Source organism: Nerophis ophidion, linkage group LG01 (genome assembly GCF_033978795.1).
Source record: "Nerophis ophidion isolate RoL-2023_Sa linkage group LG01, RoL_Noph_v1.0, whole genome shotgun sequence".
NCBI classification, from domain to species: Eukaryota; Metazoa; Chordata; class Actinopteri; order Syngnathiformes; family Syngnathidae; genus Nerophis; species Nerophis ophidion.
The window spans coordinates 74,909,044-74,930,439 of NC_084611.1; the positions used below are offsets into that span (position 1 = coordinate 74,909,044).

At 39.4% G+C, this 21,396-nt stretch overlaps 1 protein-coding gene across 3 annotated transcripts in view; it reads right to left on the reverse strand.

The window, feature by feature from the left end:
• Positions 1-21,396, reverse strand: part of LOC133559472 (uncharacterized) — a 79,613-nt gene that overhangs the window by 8,387 nt on the left and 49,830 nt on the right. The window contains exons 2-4 of one of the 3 annotated variants that reach the window (XM_061911282.1): positions 14,721-14,789; positions 14,504-14,574; positions 6,254-6,577 (exon numbers count right to left, since the gene is read on the reverse strand). In XM_061911282.1, coding sequence (XP_061767266.1) covers positions 6,254-6,577; positions 14,504-14,567 — 388 coding nt within the window. In that variant the 5' untranslated portion in view covers positions 14,568-14,574; positions 14,721-14,789. Of the gene's footprint in view, positions 1-6,253; positions 6,578-14,503; positions 14,575-14,720; positions 15,057-21,396 lie in introns of those variants that run through there. The other 2 variants (XM_061911272.1, XM_061911290.1) reach the window with 2 other exon arrangements.

Here is a 21,396-nt window from a genome sequence, read left to right on the forward strand (position 1 = left end):
TCTGTAATATCATCACTTAAGTGCAGTGATTTCACCAGATTCTCTGAAGCTTTTGATGATATTATAGACCGTAGATGGTGAAATCCCTAAATGCCTTGCATTAGCTCGTTAAGAAATATTGTTCTTAAACTGTTTGACAATTTGCTCACATATTTGTTCACAAAGCAGTGACCCTCGCCCAATCTTTGTTTGTGAATGACTAAACGTTTCATGGAAGCTGCTTTTTTTACACCCAATCATGGCAACCACCTGTTCCAAATTAGCCTGTTCACCTGTGGGATGTTCCACTTAAGTGTTTGATGAGCATTACTCAACTTTGTCAGTCTTTTTTGCCACTTGTGCCAGCTTTTTTTAAAACATGTTGCAGGCATCAAATTCTAAATGAGCTAATAGTTGCCAAAAAATAACAGTTTTCCAGTTCGAACGTTAAGTATATTGTCTTTGCAGTCTATTCAATTGAATACAAGTTGAAAAGGATTTACAAATCATTGTATTCTGTTTTTATTTACGATTACACAACGTGCCAACTTCACTGGTTTTTGTCATGTCTGTTGATCATGTTTTTGTTGGGCCATGTGCTGTTTGTTTTTTGGACACTTAGTTGCTGTTTTTGCACTTCCTTGTTTGTTTTGTTTCCATGACTACCCATTAGTTTTCACCTGTCCTCATGTCACGCACCCTGTCTCACGTTTTGCACTCGCACACCTGTCACTAATCACCACAGCATTATTTAAACCTGTAGTTGCCAGGTAGTCAGCCTGGCGACTTTACCTTTACTCACTTCATGCCATGCTACCTCTATCACTCATGCCGATCCATAGTTTTGCTTCTTGTCATGCCACGTAAGTTTTGTTTATTAATGCCACAGTTAGTGTTTTTTCTGTCCATAGTTCTGCCTTTGTGCTGGTCTTTTGTTTTCATTAGTCAAGTTTGTTCTCCGTCATTGTGCGCGCCTTTTGTTTGCTTCTTTTTTTGAAGTTTGTTAGTGTTATTAATAATTATGTACTTACATTAACGTCTTGCCCGCGCCAACTTTCCTTTACCTTCCGAAAAAATAAACCCCATAGTCCACGTATTGACAGTTTTGGGGTTTGTAGTGTGACCGATCTAAGAACAGACATTCAGTATAGAGGGTGGACAGGACGGTAAGAGTGATGGGTCGCCTAGGATGGTATTGCAAAATATTTCTGTGGTACAATTTTTTTTCATTTAGTAGCACCTGTCCTACAAGTGAAAAAGCTAAGTGTACAGCCCTGGTAATACGTTGATATTGACACATCTCATCTATGCATAAATTATTAGATTACCCTAAGAGAGTAACATTTACTATGACAATAACATTTACATTTTAAAGTACCCTTCAAAAAGCCGAAACCTTCCCTTATGCACGTCAAAGTGATTCAAAGTAATATTTTGATCTTGACACATCTCATCTGTGCATCTCCTCAGGCTAGTCTAGTAATGTATGCACAGTCCAGATGTGTCAATATCAAAATATTACTTTGAATCACTTTTTTGGCTGGCAAGAATACATTGATTGAATGAATAAATCCAACACTTCATTAATATTTAACAAAGAGCAGCCAATATTGTATGTAGCTTGTAGACAAAACAACGTTTTAGCACATCAACAAGAGATAAATAACAGTCCTTTACCATCTCAATATTACCATAAATTGCCATTATTGCCAACTCTGTAATTTTTTGGATACAATAAAGGCTTGAATAATTTCAAGACACATTGTTACAATGCCCTGCGATGAGGTGGCGACTTGTCCAGGGTGTACCCCGCCTTCCGCCCGATTGTAGCTGAGATAGGCGCCAGCGCCCCCCGCGACCCCGAAAGGGAATAAGCGGTAGAAAATGGATGGATGGATGGGCGTTGTTACAATAACCACAATATGAGTGTTAGTAGTAATCAGTTGTGGACAAACAAAGTGCTAGCAGTGCAGCTTTCGCAAAAGTCTGCGGTCACGCTTCAGGAATACATTTTTGGAAGGGGCTCCTGTAAAAAAATTTAATACTCCTTGAATTTTTTCTGCAGCTGTGTCTGGAGGGACTTTGACATATTATCCCATTAAGTACCGTCATATCCTAATCTAAACTTGCATAAACTAGACAGACCATACGTCCTCTTTTCCCTGGACATGTCCTGTTTTGCGGGACTGTCCGGGGTGTCCAGGGGGGGTTTCTTGAATGCCTTAAATGTCCGGCGTTTTGTGTCAAGGTTGCGTATATATTCAATGTACATACAGGGTTAAGAGGGGTTGAAACACAACAAATAGAAAAGGTGTGTGGACGCAACAACATTCAGAGAGAGAGGTGGGGGATTGAAGGTTAATCAAGACATACTTAGTCAACAGCTATACAGGTCACACTGAAGGTGGCCGTATAAACAACTTTTAACACTGTCACAAATATGCGCCTCAATGTGAACCCACACCAAACAAGAATGACAAACACATTTCGGAAGAACATCCGCACTTTAACACAACATAAACACAAAAGAAAAAATACCCAAAACCCCTTGCAACACTGACTCTTCCGGGATGCTACTGTTTACGTCACATGAAATATTCCACTTTGAAAAATATTTTTGATGGCAGATTTTGCATATTGTTTGTGTTTGCCACAAAAAAAAAACATTTTTTGACAAAAAAGGGCGGAAAACAAACAAAAAAAATAATTAAAAAAACTAAAACATTTTGAAATGAGGAATAGCTCTGAAGTTGATGTAGACTCCAGAAATTTAAGCATTAAATATAAAATTTATTTATGCCCATACCATTCTCATCATTTCATAACCCAAGCAATTCACTTTTTACACATTTATTCTGAAATAAATTCACCAACAACTTATTAAATAAAAACATAGAAAAAACTACCAGCAGCGGTAAAGTTTAGATCCATGAAGGAAAGAAGAAAGAGAATGAATGTTTATAACTGAATACATTTACATATGTATACGAATTTGTCTTCTTTTTATATTATTTATTTTAATGAATTAAGTAATGTTTATGACTACCTTTTTCCAAAACACAATATAGAATGTGAGATATAACAGGACAATGCATACGTTTATCATTTGTTCTCAAAACGCTTAGAAAAAAGTGGGACACCATTTTTATTTTTTGATGGGGTCCATGAGGCCCATTTTGAAAATTCCTAGCACCAACACTGCTTTCAACAGAGGAGAAAAAATGCTTTATTTAGATAAATGTATAATTTATAAAGCAAGTTCAAGTATCATTGGCAAATTTTCACCTAGTCCCGGCCTTGGCACACATATGTGTCCTCTTTTTGGGATTTCAGAATATGGTCAGCGTAGCATAAACACATTACTGCCTGCACAACTTAGACCCAGTATTCACACTGAACATAAAGCGGTGCTGTCTTTTGATATCAATATAAGCCTATAGTGTCACATTGAAAGAGACAAAGCTCCGTTAACAGGAAGTGAACATGGTGACATCACAAAAAAAAACAGAAGTGAAACCAACTGGTGACCCACATTGCATTTCTTTTTTCTAAAATATTTTAAAAAATTAAAATGGAAGAAAATAAACATATTTAAAAACACATAAATCATAATAATTATTAGGTCAGAAAAATATTTGATGTTTCAGCTGCTATGAAAGTATATTATTTAGCTATTTATTTACAAAACCCAAAACCAGTGAAGTTGGCACAATGTTTAAATCTCAAATAAAAACAGAATGCAATGATTTGCAAATCCTTTTCAACCTACACTATATTGCCAAAAGTATTTGGCCACCTGCCTTGACTCACACATAAACTTGAAGTGCCATCCCATTCCTAACCCATAGGGTTCAATATGATGTCGGTCCACCTTTTGCAGCTATTACAGCTTCAACTCTTCTGGGAAGGCTGTCCACAAGGTTGCAGAGTGTGTTTATAGGAATTTTCGACCATTCTTCCAAAAGCACATTGGTGATGTCACACACTGATGGCGTAATGGGTAGAGCGGCCGTGCCAGAAACCTGAGGGTTGCAGGTTTCGCTTCCCACCTATTGACATCCAAATCGCTGCCGTTGTGTCCTTGGGCAGGACACTTCACCCTTGACCCCGGTGCCACTCACACTGGTGAATGAATGATGAATGAATGATTGGTGGTGGTCGGAGGGGCAGTATGCGCAAACTGGCAGCCACGCTTCCGTCAGTCTACCACAGGGCAGCTGTGGCTACAGATGTAGCTTACCACCACCAGGTGTGAATGAATGATGGGTTCCCACTTCTCTGTGAGCGCTTTGAGTATCTAACAATAGAAAAGCGCGATATTAATCTAATCCATCATTATTATTATTATTATTAATTCATCCCAAAAGTGTTATATTAGGTTCAGGTCAGGACTCTGTGCAGGCCGGTCAAGTTCGTCCACACCAGACTCTGTCATCCATGTCTTTATGGACCTTGCTTTGTGCATTGGTGCACAGTTATGTTGGAAGAGGAAGGGGCCCACTCCTTTGTCCAAAATGTTTTGGCACTTCAAGTTCATATGTGAGTAAAAGCAGGTGGACAAATACTTTTGGCAATATAGCGTATATATATATATATATATATATATATATATATACTATGTGTATATATATATATATACACACACACATATATCATACTTGCCAACCCTCCCGGATTTTCCGGGAGACTCCCGAAATTCAGCGCCTCTCCCAAAAGCCTCCCGGGAAAAATTTTCTCCTGAAAATCTCCTGAAATTCAGGCGGAGCTGGAGGCCACGCCCCTTCCAGCTCCATGCGGACCGGAGCCTGTTTTCACGTCCGCTTTCCCACAGCAATGATGTTATAACTGTAAAATGATCGAGGTTAAATTCTAGGTTTCTTATGTGGGTTTATTGTTAGGCAGTTTCATTAAAATCCTCCCAGCGCGGCAACAACACACAACAACAACAGTCCGTTTTCGTCTACCGTAAAGCAGTTTGTCTGCCGTAAATAGCATTGATTGATTGATTGATTGATTGGAACTTTTATTAATAGATTGCACAGTACAGTACATATTCCGTACAATTGACCACTAAATGGTAACGCCCTCAATACGTTTTTCAACCTTAAAGGGACGGCGTGGCGCAGTGGAAGAGTGGCTGTGCGCAACCCGAGGGTCCCTGGTTCAATCCCCACCTAGTACCAACCTCGTCACATCCGTCGTGTTCTGAGCAAGACACTTCACCCTTGCCCCTGATGGGTGCTGGTTAGCGCCTTGCATGGCAGCTCCCTCCGTCAGTGTGTGAATGTGTGTGTGTGAATGGGTAAATGTGGAAGTAGTGTCAAAGCGCTTTGAGTACCTTGAAGGTAGAAAAGCGCTATACAAGTACAACCTGTTTATTTATTTATTTAACCTGTTTAAGTCGGAGTCCACGTTAATCACTTCATGGTAATGTTTGACACTCTTAAACAGGAAAATAATGCCATCTACTGTACATGCATATGGTTAGAAAAACAAGGATGGACAATTCCACCCTTAACTCAACAATGAGTAGATGAGTGTTATGTGTGTGTAAATCTGTAAATAAATGAACACTGAAATTCAAGTATGTTTTATATATATATATATATATATATATATATATATATATATATATATATATATATATATATATATACATCAATCAATCAATCAATGTTTATTTATATAGCCCCAAATCACAAATGTCTCAAAGGACTGCACAAATCATTACGACTACAACATCCTCGGAAGAACCCACAATAAATATATATATATATATATGTATAGATATAGATACAGCATATATATAAATAATAAAATATATATATATATATTTATATATATTTATATATATGTATATATATATATATATATATAGAATTCACTGAAAGTCAAGTATTTCTTATATATATATACACACATATATATATATATATATATATATATATATATATATATATATATATATAATGAAATACTTGACTTGGTGAAGGTAATATACTCCATCCCTCTTAACCACGCCCCCAACAACATACCCGCCACGCCCCCACCTCCCGAATTCAGAAGTCTCAAGGTTGGCAAGTATGACATATATATACATTATACATGTGTATATGTATATATATATATATATATATATATATATATATATATATATGTAAAAAATATATATAGCCCAAAAGCTAACAACGTTACTGCCTCTGTGCTGTCTTCTTCCCCCACTGTATAGTAACAATAAGTACTTATACATGTTTAAGGCCGGTGGTGGACTGACCTTGCAGCTCTATCCAGCTGTAGCCGTGTGAAATCCCCATGTTGGAGTGCAGTTTGCACATGTAGCGGTTTGTGACGCCGCTATCCTGCGGCTGCACTTTTGCAAAGATGAGCTTCAGCTGGCCTTCATCGTACTCGCAGCGGAAGTCGCTTCGTATGCTTCGATGGTGGCTCAAATTCCCCTTGCTGTCCAGTCGACACAAAAGCTTGCGGTTTTGGGACCACTCCATATGCTTGACTGACAGCCCGTCCTTCCGTGACACGTTGCAGCTCAGTGCAACCTGCTCGCCGCACTCGGCTGTAACGTTGTTGACCATCACCAACGCTGTGGACAAACACAGACATTGCAATGTCACAAATAGTCCATCGCACTTTAATGGTCACCACATGTGGGCTCCATCTCGTGGTACGCCAAAAAACACTTAAAGGCCTACTGAAACCCACTACTACCGACCACGCAGTCTGATAGTTTATACATCAATGATGAAATATTAACATTGCAACACCTGCCAATACGGCCGGTTTAGTTTAATAAATTGCAATTTTAAATTTCCCTCGAAGTGTTCTGTTGAAAACGTCGCGGAATGATGATACTTATGTTGAGGCGTGCTTGTGACGTTATTGGTTGTAGCGGACATTTTATCCCAGCACCACTCACGGCTAAAAGTCGTCCGATTTAATCGCATAATTACACAGTATTCTGGACATTTGTGTTGCTGAATCTTTTGCAATCTGTTCAATTAATAATGGAGACTACAAACTTTGTACAAAGAAGAATGCATTTGGTGGAAAGCGGTGTATTTCGGCCGGCTGTAGCAACACAAACAAAGAGCGGTCAAGCAAACATGTTTCTCTACCACATGTCAACCGGCAGGTTTCGGTGAGAAAATGGTGGTAATAGGTCGGCTCTTACCGTAAACATGAGCAGAGCTTGTATCGTTCTTCCTGGAGCTGTCAAAGAGGCAGCTGCGACTACCTTGGCTCCTCCATGGCTTCACTCAGAGACACTGGTGGTCACCACACCCCTCCGACTTTCAGGTATGACTTTATAATCTCACTAAAACACTAGTAACACAATAAGGGATTTTCCAGAAGTATCCTAGTAAATGTATCTAATAACATCTGAATCGCTCCCACTGCCCTAGTCTTTTTATTTATTTAGTTTTTTTCTTCTAGTCCTTCACTCTCACTATCCTCATCCACAAATCTTTCATCCTCGCTCCAATTAATGGGGAAATTGTCGCTTTCTCGGTCAGAATCGCTCGCGCTGCTGGTGGCTATGATTGTAATCAATGTGCAGATGTGAGGAGCCCTCACACCGGTGACGTCACGCCCACATCGTTTTTTTATTGACGACTAAAAGTTGCAAACTTTATCGTCGATGTTCTCTACTAAATCAAAAATATGGCAATATCGCGAAATGATCAAGTATGACGCATAGAATGGACCTGCTATCCCCGTTTAAATAAGAAAATTTCATTTCAGTAGGCCTTTAAATATTTAAACACAGTGTTACTGTTCAAACGTTATGTAACGTCACACTCGCCAAACATATCAAATATAGTTTTTAAATGAAACCTCTGCCTTGTTGTTAATGGATACTTGGGCCTACCACGCTACTTTTTTGTTGTTGGTTGGGACTTTTATTAACAGATTGCACAGTACATTACACATTCCGTACAATTGACCACTAAATGATAACACCCCAATATGTTTTTCAACTTGTTTAAGTCGGAGTTCACGTTAATCAATTCATGGTATTATACTGTATACTGTATTTTAAAGGCCTACTGAAATGAGATTTTCTTATTTAAACGAGAATAGCAGGTCCATTCTATGTGTCATACTTGATCATTTCGCAATATTGCCATATTTTTGCTGAAAGGATTTAGTATCTAACATCCACGATAAAGTTTGCAACTTTTGATCGCTAATAAAAAAGCCTTGCCTTTACCGGAAGTAGCAGACGATGTGCGCGTGACATCACGGGTTGTGGAGCTCCTCACATTGTTTACAATCATGACCACCAGCAGCAAGAGTGATTCGGACCGAGAAAGCGACGATTTCCCCTTTAATTTGAGCGAGGATGAAAGATTTGTGGATGAGGAAAGTTAGAGTGAAGGACTAGAAGGGAAAAAAAAGATGAGGGCAGTGGGAGTGATTCAGATGTTATTAGACACATTTACTAGCATAATTTTGGAAAATCCCTTATCTGCTTTTTGTGTTACTAGTGTTTTAATGAGATTATATGGTCGTACCTGAAAGACGGCGGGGTGTGGCCACGGGTGTGGTGACCGCCAGTGTCTCTGAGGGAAGCCACGTTTCTCGACGAGGCGAAGCGAAGGCAGCCGTTGGGGCCGGGCTGAGGTTTTTTTATCCTCCTCCACGGTGGAAGCATCCCAGGTTCGGGGGTGGCCGGACGGAGGAGGCAAGAGAGTCCGCAGGAACGACGCAAGCTATATGCTCATGTCTACGATAAGAGCAAACTAATTACCACAATTTTGTCACCGAAACTTTCCGGTTGACGTGTGGTAGGGAACCATGTTCGCTTGACGGCTCTGTTCCATGGTAAAGCTTCACCGTCATCTTTCGGGAATGTAAACAAGGAAATAAGGAAACACCGGCTGTGTTTGTGTAGCTAAAGGCAGCCGCAATACACCGCTTACCACCTACATCTTTCTTCTTTGACGTCTCCATTATTAATGGAACAAACTGCAAAAGATTCAGCAACACAGATGTCCAGAATACTGTGTAATTATGCAATTAAAGCAGACGACTTATAGCTGGGATCGGGGCTGGAACAACATGTCCGCTACATTCCGTGAAAACATATTAAGGACCATTAAGGACCCCCGATTAACCCCTCCATGACTGTATTAATAAGGAATTAACGTTATTGTCTTTTTCGTAAAACATTTTAAAATATTTAGTTAATTGATTCATCGCATGAAGAATTGTGGCTTGAGGGAGTGAACTACTTTGCAGCAACTTGTATGTGATTAAAAGAACAACACCATGTTGCTACAGTTCCTGGCAGAATTATTCAGCCGAATACAACACTGGTTTGGAAACAGGAGTTCAGAACATAGAGGGCGATTTTCCAATCCTTTGTTTGCAAACCTTTACACAGATGAATAATTAATATAGTGTGCAAAAAGTAAAATGAAAACAATATTAAATATACATAGGTATACATTTATATATAATGTTTTTTTTATACAGTAGTGGTAGGAAACAAGTTATGCCCATACCCAAATATGCTAGTATCAGCAGTGTTGGGAGTTAGAACGCCATTATTGTTTTGCAGTATCAAGTAATTAGGAATTATTTGGGGTGTTCCAATCCTATATTGAAATAACATATCAGCAAAAAATGTAAATTTATCGGATTATATTGGCTTGCATGTGACGATTGTTGAGCATGGTGGTTCAGTTCGTTCTTCCTTGATGCAAATCGGGCTCGGACACAGCGTGAAGGTAAGAAATAAAGGTTTATTAAAACTAAAAACAGGCAAAGAACAGAAACACTGGTGCTAGGCAGAAACGGCAAACCAAAAGCGCTAGCGTGGAAGCTAGGGAAATAAACACGGGAATAGCGTGGAAGCTAACAAGTACAAAACAGATTTACCAGAAAACAGGGAGCAGCGTCGTCACTTGTCATGGGGTAACAAAAGCTAGGATGCGAGAAACGAGTCATAGAAAGGGCAGGCTTAAATAAGGATGGTAATCAACAAACAGGTGAGAGTCCGGAAACAAGGAGCTAGTGAAACAAATAAGCAACCATAGTAACAAGAAAAATCAGGAAGTGCAAAACTAGGAACTAGAAGGGTCCAAAACAAAGAGAAAACACAAAAGGACTCAAAAACCGAAATCAAAGTGCGATCTGGGAAGCGGATCACAACATTGCATCTAAAATCTACCATACAAGCAGTCACTTAGCCGTCCAATCGTCATGATCTCTCATCATGATTAGTTTTTGTTTTTTGGTTTTATTTCCTATTCAGCTTTTTTATTTTTGTTACATTTTCTGTTTGCCTTTTTTTTTTAGCTTCCATTTCTGTCTGAGCACTGGCTCCCACACCTGTCCCTGATTGGCAATCAGGAGGTTTTTTATACTTTTGATACTGGGCGGCATAGCTCGGTTGGTTGAGTGGCCGTGCCAGCAACTCGAGGGTTGCATGTTCGATTCCCGCTTCCGCCATCCCAGTCAGTGCCGTTGTGTCCTTGGGCAAGACACTTTACCCACCTGCTCCCAGTGCCACCCACACTGGTTTAAATGTAACTTAGATATTGGGTTTCACTATGTAAAGCGCTTTGAGTCACTCGAGAAAAGCACTATATAAATATGATTCACTTCACTTCACTTTGTTCTTTGCTGCATAGCATTCCATATGCTTCCTTTGCACTTCCCTGGCGCACTAGTTTGGGTTTTGCCATTAAATGCATGTTTGCTTGCACTTCGCCTGCGGTCGCTGCATCCCGGGGTCCAGACCAACAGCAATGAAACGTAACTCCAATAAACACAAAAAGTTGGATTTTTCCTGTATCTTAGTGAAGTCATTCACAAAAGTTAAAAGTGGTACGCTATAGGCCACTAGGAGCTAGCAGCTACACAACAGCTAAGCACACAATAGCACACAATTTACACATTCGTAATTAGTATCCTAAATGAAACAATATTGCAGTCTAAAAAAACACTAATGAATATAAACATGTATAAAATAATTATAGTTGCATATTACACATACAAATATCTATCAATTTAGCAACATACTAGAAAGTATCCAGTAACAAACGTGTTCGCATCATGCAACACTACATCATAAGACAATTCCAAATGGTTCATAATAAACATGTATACATCACACTATAAAATAATAAAAGTATGTTTAATTCCTCCTGATATCGTATCTGATCAATACAGGTATTATACAATACAGGCTCCAATATTGGTATTGTATCGAAAGTAAAAACGTTGTGTTGGGAGACCTTTAGTAAATTACTATTTTAAACGTTACAATTAGTATTGTCCTGATACCAATATTTTGGTACCGGTTCCAAAATGATTTAAATATTTTTCGGTACTTTTCTAAATAAAGGGGACCACAAAAAATTGCTTTATTGGTTTTATTTTAACAAAACAATCTTAGGGTGCATTAAACATATGTTTCTTATTCCTAGTTTGTCCTTAAATAAAATAGTGAACATACTAGACAACTTGTCTTCTATTAGTAAGTAAGCAAACAATGGCTCTTAATTTAGTCTGCTGACATGTGCAGTAACATATTGTGTCATTTATCATTCTATGAGTTTGTCAAAATTATTAAGGACAAGTGGTAGAAAATGAATTATTAATCTTCTTGTTCATTTACTGTTAATATCTGCTTACTTTTTCTTTTAACATGTTCTATCTACACTTCTTTTAAATTAAAATGTAATAATCACTTATTCTTCTGTAGTTTGAATGCTTTACATTAGTTTTGGATGATACCACAAATTTAGGTATCAATCCGATACCAAGGAGTTACAGGATCATACATTGGTCATATTCAAAGTCCTCATGTGTCCTCGGACATATTTCCTGAGTTTATGAACGTAATATATTTTTTTGATGTGATGCCAAAAGTTATTGACATAATCATAGTAGCATTGACTTGATACGCTCCTGTACTTGGTGTCATTACAGTGGATGTTAGGTACAGATCCATCAATGGCGTTTGTTTACATTTTGACGCCGGTGAGCTACGGTGTGTAGTGAAGCATGTTTAGCTATTCCTCGTCCTGCAGGGATGATACTTGTAAGAAACTTACTTTATTTGTCGCCATGGAGACCAGGATTAGTGATTTAGAAGTAGCTAAAACACTGCCGACTGTGGTTGAACTTTAGCTGCTAACTCGCTAGCCATGTCTTAAGCACATCTTTCTGATGGCGTTTCAGTGTTATAACTTCACCTTTATCGTTAGTTTTTATTCCAAAATACGTCCGTTCTCCCTTTTCTGTCGACACACTGTGTCTACTTGTAAGTACTCCGTGATTGTGCGCTGCCGAACATGCTCCTCTGCTCGTAAACCAGCAATGACACGACGTGATGACGACGTGGCCGCGGGGTGGTGGTGGTGGTGGTGGAGGACCGGTACTTTTCAGAGGCGGTATACTAATGATTCATTAGTATTGCGGTACTATACCAATATCGGTATACCGTACAACTGTAGTTCGAAAATTTTTACTGTTATTTATAGTAAAACGTTTCACATTAACATTGTAGCGTTCCGACACAGTCCAGACATCTGATGCTGTTTTTTTTTTAAACTTTACTCTGACCTTAACACGTCGACAGAAGTGCACAGTTCCAACAAACTGCTCGCTATCGCTCGACACCAACTCAACACTTTCTCATTCTCCGCCAGTCACTTTCACACAGAGTGCATTCTGGGACATGGGGACACTAAACATCAACGCAAAATACAACAGGCTGTTGCATTATGCTCTGACATTTGAAGTTTTTATTTTTATTTTTTCGTTTTTAAAATAACCCATTAATGACTTTCCCTGGTAATGTCCTGACGGGGAGGTTTTCACAGCTAGCTGCGAGATTTGTTCTTCCCTGACGCAAACGGACCTGATCGGACATGACTTGAAGGTAAAAACATGATTGAATCTTGACTATAAAAAAGTACAAACAAAAGGCGCTCACAAGGCGGAGACACAAACTTGGCGCAGGAAACAAAACTAATACTTTAACGTAAACTGAACATAAAACAAACAACACATTCTGTGACATGAGCAGAGCAGCATGAACTATGGCATGGACAGAGCAAAAACAGAGTAATGTCGCCATACAGACTAACTGGAAATGACAGGCTTAAATAGTCTCTCCTGATTAAGACAGGTGCGTGAATCCCCACAAATGAGGCAGGTCAAACTCATGAGTTGCCATGGTGACCAAACAAGGGAGCACAACAACAGGAACCGATAGAGTCCAAAACTAGCAGAAAAATAACAAAACATAATTCAGGTAACTAATTGCATTTATAATGGAGTAATCATGTTTTGGGAAAGTAACTACAGTGTAACAAATTACTTATTTTAAGTAGGTGAATTCTCCACTTTTTTAAATTTACACAGGCAGCCCTGTTTAATAAAAATGTTCTGAATCCAACAAATGACCTACTCAGTGGCCTAGTGGTTAGAGCAGGGGTCGGGAACCTTTTTGGCTGAGAGAGCCAAAAATCCAAATATTTTTAAAATGTATGTCTGTAAGAGCCGTATAATATTTTTTTCAACACTGAACACAACTAAACGCGTGCATTTTTAGGTAAGACCGACATTTGTAGAGTATAACAGGTCTCTTATTTTTTGTAGTAACGTTGTTATTCTGAAGCTAATTGTGGAGGGGGCGTGGCATGCGGGCCTGCAGCGAAGCGGGGTGTGCCAGGACCGTAGATGGCCCACCTGGGCCTTCTTATCTAATCACCTGTCGCTCTGTTATACGCAGCAGCCAGGAAGAGAGACGGGGTTGGGGCTGGAGCCAGAGCGCGAGCGAGAAGGAAAGAGAAAAAGACCATTGCTGGAAAGCAACTGAGAGTCTTATTTAAAAATAAAACAATATTTAAACCCTGAAACAGGCCTTCATGTCGGTGCTTGGTGGTCTGAAGAACCCCCAGGATTGCAAGCCCCACATTAACCAATAATAAATAAATAACTTCTTACCATTATGCAACTTCTTCAACAGGTGCAGTAAAAATTAATGGATGGATTAAAAATGAATGTTTTATATTTTGAATGTTATTTTTAACACTTTGATTACAAGTGGAATTATTCATTACTTATCGTGTTAAGCAATGTCAGCTCAGATTTATCCGAGAGCCAGATGCAGTCATCAAAAGAGCCACATCTGGCTCACAAGCCATAGGTTCCCTACCCCTGGGTTGGAGTGTCTGCCCTGAGATCGGTAGGTTGGAGTTCAAACCCCGGCCGAGTCATACCAAAGACTATAAAAAAAATGCAACCCATTGCCTCCCTGCTTGGCACCCAGCATCAAGGGTTGGAATTGGGGGTTAAATCACCATAAATAATTCCTGGGCGCGGCACCGCTGCTGCCCACTGCTCCCCTCACTTCCCAGGGGGTGATCAAAGGGATGGGTCAAATGCAGAGGACAAATTTCACCACACCTAGTGTGTGTGTGTGACAATCATTGGTACTTAACTGTAACTTTACTTTAAATCAAAAATAAATTCCAACCCCACATACCTTGGAGTGCAAGTGACATCTCAGCGAGAATGCAGGCAGTGAGCAGCCTTGTAAGCTTCATCATTGGTCCTCTGCAAAACAGAACATTGGGTTATAGATGAAAACATGAAGCAAAGTCGAAGAAGAAAAAGGTGTCGCTCTTTTAAAGGGTGGCACACATTTTAGAAAACCACACATAATAATAATAATAGTAATAATACAAATAATAATAACTGACCTTTCAGTGTTTCTCTGACGACTGTCGGGTTTTCTGGGCTTTTTTGGACTCTGCCTTCCTCACTGCTCCCTGTGCAAAGAATGTTAAGGATTAAAGTCATAAAGAAGAAGCAAGCGTGTCGTGACTCGTGAAGGAGTGTCCTGGAAGCCAAACAACGAGGGTAATTAAGGCAGTGTAGTGTTTGGTGGATGTGCTCGGAAAAGTGTAAAGTCCAAAGGCTTTTGATGAGGAAGTGAACCATTCCATAAAAAGGCTTCTTTGTAAGAATGCTTTCGGTTCAGTGGAACAAGCTCCTTGTTCGCTTGTGTCGTCAGCTAACTGGTTTTGATTTTGGTCAACAGGTCCCCCTGCAGTTGTGAAATTAATTATGGCGACTAGCATGCTAACTGGTATCCTAAGTACGAAAAATATTGGGTAACACTTTAGTATGGGGACCATATTCTAAGTAACACACACTTAATTTAGAGTTATTTAAAGGCCTACTGAAATGAGATTTTCTTATTTAAACGGGGATACCAGGTCTATTCTATGCGTCATACTTGATCATTTTGCGATATTGCCATATTTTTGCTGAAAGGATTTAGTAGAGAACATGGACGATAAAGTTTGCAACTTTTGGTCGCTAATAAAAAAGCCTTGCCTGTACTGGAAGTGGCAGACGATGTGCGTGTGACGTCACGGGTTGTGGAGCTCCTCCCATCTGAACACTGTTTACAAGCATGGTCACCAGCAGCGAGAGCGATTCGGACCGAGAAAGCGACGTTTTCCCCATTAATTTAAACGAGGATGAAAGATTCGTGGATGAGGAAAGTGAGAGAGAAGGACCTAGAAAAAAATAAAAAGACTATACAGTGGGAGCGATTCAGATGTTATTAGACAAATTTTACTAGGATAATTGTGGAAAATCCCTTATCTGCTTATTGTGTTACTAGTGTTTGAGCGAAATTATATGGTCGGACCTGTACAACCTGAAGGTCAGCCCCGCACCTTTCTTCAGCACCAGTCGACGGGTGGTGGCGATGCCCATCTCTGACCTTCGCAAAGGACCCTCTTCGAAACACCATTTTTCGAAATGATCGCTGCATAATACACTGTACTTTGTGTGTGTGGTCCAATCCAACCGTGTTCGCTTGACTGCTCTGTTCCATAGTAAAGCTTCACCGTCATCTTTCGGGAATGGAAACTAGGAAACACTAGCTGTGTGTGTGTTGATAAAGGCGGCCGCAATACACCGCTTCCCACCTACATCTTTCTCCTTTGACGTTTCCATTATTCATTGAACAAATTGCAAAAGATTCAGCAACACAGGTGTCCATAATACTGTGGAATTATGCGATGAAATCAGACGACTTATAGCTGGGAACGGTGCTGGAACAAAATGTCCTCTACAACAGTGGTCCCCAACCTTTTTGTATCCGCGGACCGGTCAACGCTAAATAATTTGTCGCGCGGTCCGGGTGGGGGGGGGAAACCCTTTTTTTTTTCTTTTTTTTTTTCTTTGTCATGAAAAAGGGACGTTTTTGTCATGAAAATGGGAGGTTTTTGTGGTTTGGGCACTAATTGGAAGTGTATATTGTGTGTTTTATGTTGATTTAATAAAAAAAAAAAATATATATATATATATATGTATATATATATATTTTTTTTCATAAATAAAAATTAATAAAGAATTATTCTGCGGCCCGGTACCAATTGGGCCACGGCCCGGTACCGGGCCTCGACCCGGTGGTTGGGGACCACTGCTCTACAATGCGTGACGTCACGCGCATGCGTCATCATACCACGACGTTTTAGCATGATACTTCCGTGCGAAATTTAAAATTGCAATTTAGTAAACTAAACCGGCCGTATTGGCATATGTTGCAATGTTAATATTTCATCATTGATATATAAACTATCAGACTGCGTGGTCGGTAGTAGTGGGTTTCAGTAGGCCTTTAATTTAGAGTTATTTAAGGGTTAGTGTTAGGGCAGGGGCGCTCACACTTTTTCTGCAGGTGAGCTACTTTTCAATTGACCAAGTCGAGGAGATCTACCTCATTCTTATTTATAATTTATATTTATTTATTTATGAAAGAGACATTTTTGTTAACAAGTTAATGGTGTTTAATGATAATACAATCATGTTTAACACACATAGATTCCTTTCTTTCATGAAGACAAGAATATAAGTTGGTGTATTTGATTCTGATGACTTGCATTGATTGGAATTAGACAGTGGTGCTGATAACGTCCGCATTTTCAAATGGGGGAAAAAAAAAGTCCTCCTTTCTGTCCAATACCACATGAAAGTGGTTGGATTTGGCATCTCATTTGTCCAACTTGCATACTCGTTTTTAAACACTTTGTTATGAGAGTAGCATATGTGTGTGGCCCTTTAATGTCTGGCAGCAGGTGAGTGACGTCAGTGAGTGTGCGGGTGGGCAAGCAAGTGAGAAAGCGGTCGCTGAGGGCGGGGGAGAAATACATTGGCATCAAACTCCGTAGCTTTCTAGCTTGTGCACGCTAGCTTTCTGAGACTCTTATTTTGTTAGCACAGGCAGGATGAAACAGGTCTTTTATGGTGAAGACAGGAACTGTGCAGTCGGTCTTTAGAGTTTTGACAGTAGGTACGGAGTCTCTAGAAATAAAATGTCTTTCTCTGCGTCCGCCCTGTTAGTGATTTTTTTCTTAAATATGAGCTCGCAGCAGCCAGCGTCATCTCACAAGATCCTCGGGTGCCGAGAATGTCAAACAACTGACGAAAGTGAAGTCTTGGTATGATTGATGATTGCTCATTTTTATGTATATTTTTTAATGCCTGGCTTGAGATCGACTGACACACCCTCCGAGATCGACCAGTCGATCGCGATCGACGTAATGGGCACCCCTGTGTTAGGGTTACTAATAAGCAATAATTCTGAGGATATTGAGGGATATTGTATATGTACACCTACTGTACATATACACTCACTGTACAAACATACATATACACATACTGTACATATACAAGTACATACACTCATGCATATAATCACGTTTCATCAAACATATTAACGTTGTTACCCTAGGGGAAACTGGGTAACACACGGCACACTGACAAAGCTTAACCTCTTGTTACTATAACAATCTACAAGGTTAATATAGCTAGCCTCTCTTTCCTCCCCTCTATTTATCAGCTTTCTTTTGTATCTCTAGTTATCATTACATATATGTATTGTTGCATTTGAACAATTGTATTCTTGATAATAGAGGTAAATTATTGTTTTTATTCATTATCAGTAGCGCTATTTGTCAAGACGGGGGGGTCGCAGCTTGCTGCGAGATCTGTTCTTCCGTGATGCAAATGGACTAGGTAAAAACATGATTTTAATTTTAACTCAAAAGCTACAAACAAAAGGTGCTCACAGTGGAAGCACACAACTTAACGCAGGGAACAAAACTAGTACTTAAACATAAACTATGAACATAAAACAAACAACACTTACTGTGTCATGAGCAAAGCAGCATGAACTATGAACATCAGTACGAACTATGGCATGGACAGAGCAAAAACAAGAATGCATCAAGGGTGATGTCGCCAGGCCGACTACCTGGCAACTATGGCTTAAATAATAGTGACATGCTTATTGACAGGTGCCTGAGTCCAAACAAATCAGGTGTGTGAGTCGTAAACACATAACAGGTTGTCATGGTGACAAAACAAGGAAGAGTAAACAGCTACTAAAAGTCCAAAAAAAACCAACAGAACAGAACCAAACAAAACATGATCCCAAAGACATGACACTATTTCTATGGGTATTTGTATTGCTTCATTTGTAGTGTAATAATGCTAATTGTCATTTCTGTTGTATTATTTATTGCACTAACTGCTTCTTTGCCATCACGTTTACCATCATATTTGTACATATCCTATTAGCTGATGTTACTCTATTGTTGTTGTTGTTGTTTTTGCCGTAGTAGTTTTTGTCTCTCTCTCTTATCCCCCTCTTGTCCCCACAATCCCCCCCTCTGTCTTCCTTTTTTCCTCTTTCTATGCCCTCCTGCTCCAGCCCGGCTGGACCAAATAATAATATAAATACATTTAATAAAGTCAAATACACATAAGGCAACAAGAGAAGTATCCCACACTTCTCTTTTGTAAAGTAAATCTGAACAGCCGATATGGGCATCTACATCAACTATATGATTTGCCTGAGAAGCTGGACGGGATAAAATACTAAAACAATTAAAATAAGGGAAGACTCTTAGTTAATGGTTTACTGGTTGTATAAAAAGGCCATGCAGAATAAGGCATTAATAAGTACTTAATAATGACTAATTAAGAGCCAATATGTTACTAATCTGCATGTTAATAAACAACTAATTAATGGTAGATATGTTCCCCATACTAAAGTGTTGCCAAATATCGTGGTATCGTAAATAAATGAAGATAAATCACATCCGACGCAGGCATCGTTACATGGTCTGTGATTGCAACGATAGGTGGCCAGTTTTGCTTCAAAACACAACTGTGGATAAAACTGTTGGTGTTGCAGCGACCAACATTCTGATCATCGGCGCACATCAAGTTTAAAATGCCATCTTAAAGCCAAACACGTACTCAAGGTTGGCGTCGCTAGCATGAATGATAAATCGACGACAAGCGAAGGGGAACGCTGCATTGGCAGAGTTTACCTGCGTCAATGTTCTATTCCATGGATCATTTAGTACATTGGGATTTTGAGCAAAAACTTAATTTAGTTTATTCCCCCAGAATATTTGTTATGTTAGTTAAGGTGGTGTCTCTCCAGGGGGACAGGCGGATGAACGGGGAAAACAGTCTTACTTGCCTGAGATACTGAGTATGTCATTATTTTGACTTAGTAAATATTGGCTGACGAAGACAAAATAATAACGACTTCAAATTAATGACATACTTTAAGTAAGCGTTTGTCAAAATTAAGTCAAATACAAATTTGACTTAATTTTGACAGGGGTAGGGAACCTATGGCTCTAGAGCCAGATGTGGCTCTTTTGATGACTGCATCTGGCTCTCAGATAAATCTTAGCTGACATTGCTTAACACGATAAGTAATGAATAATTCCACTGGTAATCACATTGTCAAAAATATCGTTCAAAATATAAGACATTCCCATCCCATGCATTTTCATCCATCCATCCGGTTTCTACCGCACCTGTTCAAGAAGTCATTATTGGTAACGGTAAGAAGTATTTTAATTATTTTTGGTTAGCCTCAGAATAAAAATGTTATTAAAAAGAATAAGAGACTTATTATACTCTAAAATGTCGGTCTTTCTTAAAATTGCACGCATATAGTTGTATTCAGTGTTAAAAAAAAATAAATGAGATGGCTCTCACGGAAATACTTTCAAAAATATTTGCCTTGTATGGCTCTCTCAGCCAAAAAGGTTCCCGACCCCTGGCGTAGTGGGTAGAGCGGCCGTGCCAGAAACCTGAAGGTTGCAGGTTCACTCCCCGCCTATTGACATCCAAATCGCTGCCGTTGTGTCCTTGGGCAGGACACTTCATCCTTGCCCCCGATGCCGCTCACACTGGTGAATGAATGATGAATGGTTGAATGATTGTTGGTGGTCGGAGGGGCCGTAGGCGCAAACTGGCAGCCACGCTTCCATCAGTCTACCCCAGGGCAGCTTTCCCGTCCAAAGGCAAAACCTAGTAGCTCACTTCTAGCTGATTTTGAGAAAACAAAGGAAAGCCAATCTATCTTGATGCTGTCTTACAAAGATCTACAAAGTCATCAAACATATAGATGTTTTCTTGAGCTTTCATTTTCTTGCCGATTGAGCCATGGATTGAATCTGCTCTCATGAACGTGTGCCCTTTCTCCAGATATTTTATCACAATCTCGGGTGGGCCCCATTCTGCGTTTGCACATTGGGCAAGAGCCGTGTACAGTTTCCAGTTTTTATTTTGACCTCCACAGTTATCTACGCGGTTATGTAGTAGTTGCTAGGTCCTGCCATGCGCGTAACAGCTTACTTACGGAACAAATTACAATATCGCATACACTAATGTAAAGCATATCACATAGGAACTCCAAAATTATTATCAGCTCAGTTTTGACCAAAATTGAGTTACTGGGTTTTGCCTTTGGATGGGAGAGCTGTGGCTACAGATGTAGCTTACCACCACCAGGTGTGAATGCATGATGGGTTCCCACTTCTCTGTGAGCGCTTTGAGTATACAATAATAGAAAAGCGCGATATAAATCTAATCCATTATTATTATTATTATTATTATTAAGGCAACAAAAGAAGTATCCTACACTTCTCTTTTGTAAAGTAAACTGAACAGCCGATATGGGCATCTACATCAACTATATGATTTGCCTGAGAAGCTAGACAGGACAAAAAATATATATATATATATATACATATATATATATAATATTTGATTTTTTTTAAGACTTTTGTTTAGTCGGTGGCTCTTTGTTTTTAAGGCGGCCGCCTTAACAACAAAACGCTGCGAGAAACCCTGAACAAATTCTTGTCTCTTATTACTTTTTTTGTTCGGTTTTGCGTGTTTTTTTTGTTTGTTTTGATTTTATTAGGATGTATTTGTTTGGTTTGTATGCTTATGAATCTGGGCTATCCATTAAGTAAGACTACTTATTATGTTGAAGGGGTCAGGCAATATAAGATTTACTTCATCCTGTCCCTTCTCAGGCGGTTT